Source organism: Wolffia australiana, chromosome 14, assembly GCF_029677425.1.
Source record: "Wolffia australiana isolate 7733 chromosome 14, ASM2967742v1".
NCBI lineage: Eukaryota > Viridiplantae > Streptophyta > Magnoliopsida > Alismatales > Araceae > Wolffia > Wolffia australiana.
In genome coordinates this window covers 8,440,824-8,450,279 of record NC_135848.1, presented here as the reverse complement: position 1 = coordinate 8,450,279, position 9,456 = coordinate 8,440,824, and the positions used below count along the sequence as shown (strand labels likewise).

At 41.3% G+C, this 9,456-nt stretch overlaps 1 protein-coding gene across 2 annotated transcripts; it reads right to left on the bottom strand.

Annotated features, from left to right (window-relative positions):
* Window positions 1-351: 351 nt before the first annotated feature.
* LOC144711786 (serine/threonine-protein kinase D6PKL1-like) lies at window positions 352-4,422 on the bottom strand. Of its 2 annotated transcripts, none has more exons than XM_078585839.1 (3): window positions 4,307-4,422; window positions 2,363-4,095; window positions 352-1,256 (listed from the first exon to the last, which is right to left on the bottom strand). In XM_078585839.1, exons 2-3 carry the CDS (start codon window positions 3,967-3,969, stop codon window positions 431-433), a joined length of 2,433 nt encoding a protein of 810 aa, XP_078441965.1. In that variant the 5' UTR covers window positions 3,970-4,095; window positions 4,307-4,422; the 3' UTR covers window positions 352-430. The 2 variants fall into 2 exon arrangements, with proteins under 2 accessions (XP_078441965.1, XP_078441966.1); XM_078585840.1 differs by having other exon boundaries at window positions 4,216-4,362.
* Between the last annotated feature and the right edge of the window lie 5,034 nt (window positions 4,423-9,456).

Here is a 9,456-nt window from a genome sequence, read left to right as displayed (position 1 = left end):
CCTTCGGGTCCCTGTCAAAATATCAATTCTTAATGAGTTGATACTATTAAGAATTATTTTGTGCCCTCATTCTATCTTTTGTAAAACATATATTACACATACCATATCTACTTGTGTTGGGAGTTTAAATCCAACTTTTTCTATGTTGTTGATTCACCCAATACACAATTGAAATCAAAATTACCCAAATTTAGCGTAGGGTTTCTTTATTTATTTGTTGCTTGTCTTTTTGTATTTTCATTTTACTCTCATTGCTAGGCTTGATATTTCAATGATTGATGGCTTAAAGTTAACAGATCCAATCACAGGATCAGGGTCATTTTTTTGAATAAAGGATAGAGAGAGAGAGGATCAGGGTCATGCTGATAACTCATTGAAGCAGTGGCATGCAAATACAAAGAGGATAGAGAGAGAGAGATGTTTGTGGTGGCTAGAAGAACTCAAAGTCAAGGTACTTGCCGCCGTTCCTCGCCTCATTAGGGGCGGCAGCAACGGCCATCGGTATCTTCATGGGTGAGGGTTCTGGCTCTACGGCACGGGGTATCTCTGGCGGAGTACTGCACCTGATGAGTGCCCAATTGACCCCATCAAAGAACGGGTGCTGCTTGATCTCTGCAGCCCCTCGCTTCACACCCAGCCGATGCTGCGGTTCCTTCACTAGCAACGCCCTGATCAGATCCCTCCCGGAGAAGCTCGTCGTCGGCGAATCTGGGAACCGCAGCTGCTGCCCGATGACATTGAACAGCGTTGCTCTGTTTCCAGACCCCTTGAATGGTGTCCTCCCGTAGAGCAGCTCGTGCAGGAAGATGCCAAAGGTCCACCAGTCGACTGCGCTTCCGTGGCCTTCGCCCTTGATGATCTCTGGCGCAAGGTACTCGTGTGTGCCGACGAAGGACATTGACCGGGCGCCCGTCGGCTCGGCGACCAGCTCTGGCATGACGGCCACACCACCACCGCTGCTGCTGGTGGTCTTCTTCGCCCTCTTCGTCTTTGCTCGCCAGGGCATGAAGCAGGAGGGTCGAATGCAAGCGGAGGACGGGTCCATGCAGAGGCCAGCGCCGCTGCCCGGCTCGGTAGTGGCGACGGCGGACTTGAGAAGGGTTGGCGAGACAGAGCATTGCAGGGAGAGGTCAAAGTCTGAGAGCATGATGTGGCCATCCTCTCTGACGAGGACGTTCTCCGGCTTCAGGTCCCTGTAGACGACCCCCAGCATGTGGAGATACTCTAAAGCCAGGAGCACTTCGGCAGCATAGAATCTGCCCATAAGAAACATAAACCCCACTTTAGTTCATTGTTTGAGGCTTACTTTTCTCTCTCATTGCCAAAATTCAACCACCAGCCAAAAAAAGAGAGTTGACAGAGAAAGTCAATGCTTGCCGACCGATATTGCAAATCCATATGAAATAGGTTTCTCTTTATAGGAGACATGATGAAAAATGAAATAGGTGCTAAAGACACAAAATTAATAGTATTAGCAAAATAAGAAAATAAATAAGTCAAAGAAAAAAGTTCAAAGACTAGAATCATCCAGAAAAAAAATTACAAAAACTGTCGTCCCATTTAGTTCATGGTCTAAGGTTGACTTTTCTCTCTAATGAGCCAAAAGTCAGCATGAGTCAAAATGAGAGAAAGCACGGCAAGAAAGTCAACTCTGGCAAAGGTTATTCGAAGCGTAGCTCCAGGGAACACGTTTCTTCAGTAATTCAGAAATAAGTGCTGCTAATATGGACAAAATGGGCAAATCAGACGAACCCAGAAATATTGCAGAAAATCTGGAACGAACATTTATTTAAATTTGTGGATGATCAAACGAGTATAGCCCAAAAAAAATATGATAAATGAAAGAAATCTTTATTCAGTTCCAAATGGAAATCTTCATATCTTATTGGTAAAACTGAATATTTCAATTTAACAGACCCTTTGTTTTCTTGTTCTACTTCTTGCTCTTGCAGCGTAATAGAGATAATTAAACATTTTTACTATAAAAACGCTAATATTACTAGAATCATGTGCCTTATCAAAGGGATCCTTTATCGAACTCTGTGCTCAAAACAGATTAAAAGGGAACACTTTCCTCCAGGGAAATCAACCAAGGCCGGTAAATTACGATTGGATTCTATAAATAGGGAAAACGGTAACTATCAGAAATAATGCCGTCCGAATTTATCCAAAATGAAGCACCAAGTCATTCATGGATAACAAAAAAAAGGATCAAGCCTAAAAGATCATCATAAAGCTATAGAAACTATTCATAGAAACCCCTACGTTGCTGGGACCAGATAACCAAAAGAATGATCAAATCGTTAACCTTAAAGAAATATCAAACAATTTAACAAAAGAATGACAAAAACCTCAGCAATACCTGGCAGCGGGCTCGGAGAAATACTTCCCCGGCTGGCGCTGCCGCAGACTGTGGAGATCGCCGCCAGGGCAAAACTCCATGACCAAGCAAGAAAATCTCTCAGTCTCGAAATGGGTATATAATGTAGGAAGGAAAGGATGATCCAGAAGCTGGAGGATCTCCCTCTCTGTCTGCCCTCTATTCAGCTTCTTCCTGCTTGCCAGCGACGCCTTGTCCATCACCTTCATGGCAAAGTAACACCTCGTGCCGCTCAGCTCCGAGAGATACACGCTACCGATGTCGCCGCAGCCGAGCCGCTTGAGAAGCCTGAAGTGGCTCATGCCAAGAGCCCCATCCCGGGTTCGCACCGCTAGTATCGCCGTCCATCTCGGATCATTTCCTTTGTGGGGTTTACTGGAATTCCCATTCAAACTGCTCCAGCAGCTCTCATCGCTCAAGCCGCTGCTGTCACTCACCCTGCTCAGACTGGTCTTTGCACTCTCTGGTGAATCCCCTTCTATGTTCTTCTCTGTGTTCTTGACTCCAATTGTACTCACAGTTTCACTCGAAGATAGAAAAGAGTCACAAACACACTCCTTTTCCTCAGAATCAAAGTGCAAGACTGCGACATCTGAGGCTTTTTCTTGAGAATCCTTCTCATCCATAGGAGAGATGTATACTGTTCTCATGAGATCCGCTCCAACATGTTCTTGGGCAGATACTTCTGTGTGTTTCTTTTCTGTGTTCTTGATACCACCATTAGAACTCGAAGTTTCACTTGGAGAGAGAGAAGAGCCACAATCACACTCCTTTTCTTCAGAATCAAAGCGAAAAACAATGGTTTCTGCGACTTTTGCTTGAGATTTCTTCTCATCCATGGGAGGGATGTAACTTGTTTTCAAGAGAATTTCTTCGACACGTTCTTGGGCAGCTACTTCTGAGTGTTTCTTCTCTGTGTTCTTGATACCACCATTAGAACTCGAAGTTTCACTTGGAGATAGAGAAGAGCCACAATCACACTCCTTTTCTTCGGAATCAAAGCGAAAAACAATGGTTTCTGCAACTTTTGCTTGAGATTTCTTCTCATCCATGGGAGGAATGTAAATTGTTTTCAATAGAATGTTTTTGACACGTTCTTGGGCAGCTACTTCTGAGTGTTTCTTCTCTGTGTTCTTGATACCACCATCCATGCTCGCTGTTTCACTTGGGGAGATGGAAGAGTCACAAACATACTCCACCTCAGAATCAGTGGGCAAGACCATGGTTTCAGCGGCGATTGCTTGAGATTTCTTCTTATCTGTGGGACATATATTGACCGTTCTCATTAAATTGGGTTCAACATGTTCTTGAGCATCTGTTTCTGAGAAAGTGTTCTTGATACCACCGTCAATGCTCACAGTTTCACTTGCTTGAAATTTCTTCTCATCCATTGGAGAGATGTACAGAGATCTCACAAGATTGGCTTCAACATGGTCTTGAGCGGCTACTTGGGAGCATTTCTTCCCATCTTGATCTCTTTCCTGCAAATCCAATGCATGAAATCCACCAAATAATACATCATCAGAAGCCAATCCCTCATCCGGAGAAGATTTCAAAGCGGGATTCTCGGGTTCGGATGCTGTTTCCATGGCGGAAACGAATAAACCCTAGATTAGATCAGCCATGGGTTTCACTTAATCAATAAAAAATTGCCAAAAATCGTCTTCATTCTTCCGGGCCCACGATCAACCGATGCATCACGCTATCCTACATCCCTGCAGACATCAGATCAGATAAGATTACAATGCCGTATCAGATCGATCGATTCGATTCATACGCTAAGATTACATTCCACCAACTAAAATATATACTAAAAATATCGCATTTTTCGATACCGATATCAACGCCGGCGGCGGATTCGATTCCTACGCTAAGATTACACTCCAAAAACTAAATATATACTAAAAAGATCGCATTTTTCGATACCGATATCAACGCCGGCGGCGGCGCGGTGGCGGAGTAGTGTAGACTGATGGTGGGAATGGAGGGTTGGGGGACAGACGGCGAGTATAAGGGACGGGCCGCGACCGTCCGGGACGGAAAGTTCGTCCCGTCCGGACCCTAGACGGTAGACAGGATGACGAACCAAAAGTGGCCAAATTTTACCTACATTATATGGTTTTGAGTATAGTTTCAGCTCAACATAAAAATATATGGCTATGTATGGTCATTTTGTGAAGCAAAGTTCTCTTATTTTATTGTCTGGGATGACTCGGGATGGGACGGTTTGGGATGAGTTCATCCTCGGCCTCGTCCGCTTAGTTTTCGTCCCGTCACTAACCGTCTCATCTGGACATCGTCTCGGTCGATATAATAAGAGAATTTTAGTTTTACCTAATATCTGTCCATATGTGCAGTAATATGGTGCCATAGAATTGCTAGATTTGAGTATAATTAATTATTCATCGTCTCATCTAAGGTTTAGAGTATAGTTTCAGCTCAACATAAAAATATATGGCTATGGATGGTCATTTTGTGAAACAAAGTTCTCTTATTTTATTGTCTGGGATGACTCGGGATGCAGTGGTTTGGGATGCGTTCATCCTCGGCCTCATTCGCATAATTTTTGTCCCATCCCTAACTGTCTCGTCCGAAGCTCGTCTCGGTTGATATAATAAGAGAACTTTAGTTTTACCTAATGCCTGTCAGTATGCATACGGCAATATGGTGCTGTGAAATTTCTGGATTTGAGCATAGTTATTCGTTGACAATTTTTTGTCTCGAGATGAAAACACTGTCCCGTCCGCATTCGTGTATTCAATTCTGTGTAACGGGGAATTCAGGACGGCTGCATGTTCACTTGTCAGAAGGGTTTGTCACATGACAACCTCTGTGTTAATGCTAACATCATCCATTGCTGATAATGATCTTGCACAAATTTTGGATGATGGACAGTAGATGAGGTACTATGGATGATGGATGATGTTCCTTTTCATCTCTTTCCCTTTATCATAGGCATGGACAAGCGAGAATATGTGCATTTTGGGGTATCTTTAAGCCATGTCCATGCCTTAAACCAACAACGTATGGGTATACCAGTATCATGGGACTGACTATTGCGTTTTGGCGCTGTGATTGAGATGAAACTTAAACTATTCGAGTTGTGGAAGACTATGAGAAAAATCGTAATGGGTTTATAAAATCAATGATCAACTTACATTGGTGCAGATTGGATTTGTGATTTCTCAGTACCTTGATTTTTTGTATGTTATGCATCTAATCTCCTCTTTTGTGTCGATGGTCCATGTTATTAATCCATGTTGTTGTTACATCATTCCAAAATCATTGGGAATAAAGGAGAGCCAAGGGAGTGATGGAAATATATGTGGCTGGCAAGCCAATCACATATTCTACATCTCATTTCATATTCATTAATAGAACATATTCATTATGTGCACGTGTGATGCGTATAATGAAGTCCATGAATACATGATCGGACTTGGTGAATCATGATGAGATCGTAATACGGAGGTCACTAGTCTTTAAGCATGTGTTCTAAACATTCCTATTCAAAGGATACGCGGGAAGGACATTGAAGTATCCGGATAGAATAACACTATCTAGCCTCACTCATATGATGAGTATGGTCGTTCCCGTAGCCATTAGTGTGGAGACATTAAGGATAGATTGTGGGTGCTCTTTAGTCGAAAGAGTTCACTTAATTGATCCGTACGAATCCCTGAATGGTATTATACCGAACTGTCAATCAAGTTGATTCACGTCACGGTTATGTAAGTGGTCCTTAGACCTGAGACACGAAAAACGCCTTGTGGACGGACAGTTGTACTTTGGCTATGGCCAACGAGTCTCTAATCATGGGATTCTAAACTGTCTTAGTTCGGGTACATCAAGAAGTTCATGAAGACGATTGAGTGGTCAAAATGGGATCGTCCACCCTCGGTATAAGAGGTGACAGCTCAAGGAAGATGATGCGAAGAAGTCCTTGACTAAGGCAGTGAAATATCGGAGAAGTGTTCTCCGATGATTTTCGAATGCATCAGTACTAACTCGGATGATCGATTAGGGTTTGACAATTGACCATACCCTAAGTCGTCTAAGGAGCATCAAGAGGATGAAGGATTATACATACATAGTAACCAATGACGAACAGGTTCCATGAGTGATTCAATACACACTCCTTTGTATCCTCTAGGACACGAGGTGTAGCTTGGCACTCTACGTGTCGGAGTCTCTACCTATCGATTGGGTTAAATCGATCCACCATTAATTAACCTATATGATGATATAGTTAATTAATTTGGGAGGCCAATAAATGTTATTGGGCTGCTGGATTCGTTAACTAGACTGATATATGGGCCTAGAGGGTCACACGCAAAAAGTCTTTTGGACGTTGGAAGATATACTTAAATTTTGGGGGGTATTCTGAAAAATAACCACTTAGTATAAATAGGGGAAGGCCCTGAACGAAATTCACCCAGACCAAAATTGTTCAGGGGCCTTTCCCCTTCTTCTCCACTCTCCCAACACCCCCTCTCCCTACCCGATGTGATCGGGATGACGTAACGATGCCGACGGAGAAAGAATGGGGCTCATCAACAAGAAGGAGGAGATCCGATGTGCCGATGATCGTGTGGATATGTCTAGAGGCTGCACACGTGAGCAGCTCGACTCGGCTCACTCCAGGATCCAAGAAATCACAGATGCGATCCTTCGAAAGGTACTCATTTTAATGTTCTTGTTGATGTCGTCAGATTCCGTTCAAGGCTTCCGCTGCGGAATGTTTTGTTTTGTTCATCCATGTCAAGGCCTCTAGAACCCAACAAGGAGAAGGGAGAAGAAGGAGGTAACGTGAAAAATTGAGGTGTAGGTTAATTTTATTTGTTGGTGCCTTCCTATATTTATACTTAAGATAATTTTTTCATAAAATCCCTAAATTGTAAGTAAATATCCTAACATCAAAAGTACTATTTGTGTATGACCCTCTTGGTATGTGTGTAATGACTTTAGTGTCATTATAATTTCTTACTGTTCAACTTAATTAATTATCTATATCACTGTATATATTAATTAATTGCATATTGATTTAGCCAAATTAGTTGGCTGAGTTTCCATCTCATGGGATACTGAAACAACGGTGTCATCTGTCATGCGCATTGGGTCAAGCTCATGGGGTCCCATAGTTGTCATCAGTTGTTGGATACGCATAATTCTTCTTTTGCTTGATGATCCCGAAATGACATGGGCTATGGATCGTCTTAGTTAGTATTGATGTGTCTGAAAATTATTGGAGAACTCTTCTCTGATATTTCATTACATTGGCTAAGGACTTCATCAAATTTTCTCGCTTAAGCTGCCTCCTCTCATATCTAGGGGAGACGATCACATGGTGTCTTTGGTATAATATTATTAAAGGATTAATCCAAATCAATTGAATAAACTCTTTCTGCCAAAAATCACCCTCTATATATCCTTAGTGTCTTCACATTAATAGCTATGAGATCAGACTTACTCATCATGATATCGGGACTAGATACTGTTATTCTATTCAGATATTTTGATGTGGTTCTCAAGTATTGTTTAAATAGAATATTTGGAACACATGCTTCAAGAGAAGTGATTTCCATATTCTGGTCTCATCATAATTCACTAAGTCGGATCGTGTACTCATTGACTTCATCATAAGCATCAAATGTGTGAGATAATCAATATATTGTATTGATGAATACTAAACAAAATATGGAATGTATGATTGGTTTGCTGGCCACTTATATTTGCATCACTGATATTCTCTATGCCAACAATGAGTAGTGAATGCTTATCTCACTTGTATCTTGCATTGGTTGTATGGTGATGTTGGGTGCTCAACCTTTGAAATTCTCAAGGATCTTCAATAAAATCCTTCATGTGGGATGCTTTATTCCCAATATCCACTCTTCTCACCCATGTATTGTGATTGTACTTTCAGTTAGGTGTGCACCATTGTCATATTGTTTGAATGCTGAGTTGCCTCCTATGGTGGCATTCAGGTTCTTCTTTGGGTAGACCCCACCAAGATATATATATATTACAAGTTTGAGTCCTTACCCCATGCTGGATGTTTAGTTCCTTCTGCATTTCTCTTGGCAAATGCATCCTAATCACGTAGGACACCCAGTGATGCCCTTAAAAATATTGGGTTTTTATTTGATGCACATAAATTTCAAGTAAATGTCTCATGTTTCTTTTTTTTGTTACATTAAACTTAAAGGGAACATATCAGAATTAGATATCCTTACCAGAATTTGAAAGCATTTGGTTATTTAGATGTTGATATCATATATTGTATTTAGATGGAGGATAGCAGATTTGATTACATAGTACACAACTTTGTGTTATATTTGAATTTAATCCTACATACTAATGCATTAAAATTAGGCCCTACGTTGTAATGTAGTAGATAATCAGCTCTATAATAAGTATACATTCAATAATAAAGCTCTTATAGTGAAATGAGGACTATACATTTATGAAAATTAAAAATATGCCATAATTGGGGCTTAAGCAAGCTCGTGTGAGTAATTATGGGCCCGCCCTCCACCCTCCACTTAGTAGCTAAATGGCCTGTGTGTGGGTTGATGGGGGTACTTAAGAACTCTAGTCCAATGGTTTGATAGTTTCATACTTTAAGTCAAAATTGCATAAAATACCAGAATTTCAATATTTTTCGAGATGGGATAGAAACGTCCCTAGCTATCTCGTCAATGAGGCATAATATTAGGACCAAATGACGCATGAAGAGCTTGTCCTAGCTAGATTTTTTGGATATTAACGGCTCTAGTTAACACTTTTAATCCGAATAATTTGGGGTTATCACATCTTGAATCTTGAGCCATAATTTGCAAACCAATTAAATGTCATCGTAATTTTGGATTATCATCAGTGCCCTCCTAATGCACTTACTAAATAGTATCTTTGGCACCAATTAAACAAATGACAGATTTATTAAAATATTTTCCTCTATCTAGATACCAATATATGACATTCAGTATTGGCACCTGCTTACATCCACAACGTGGCTAGATGTACATTTAACTGACACCATCACGGCATCTGGATCTGGCCCAACTTTTGGCTTA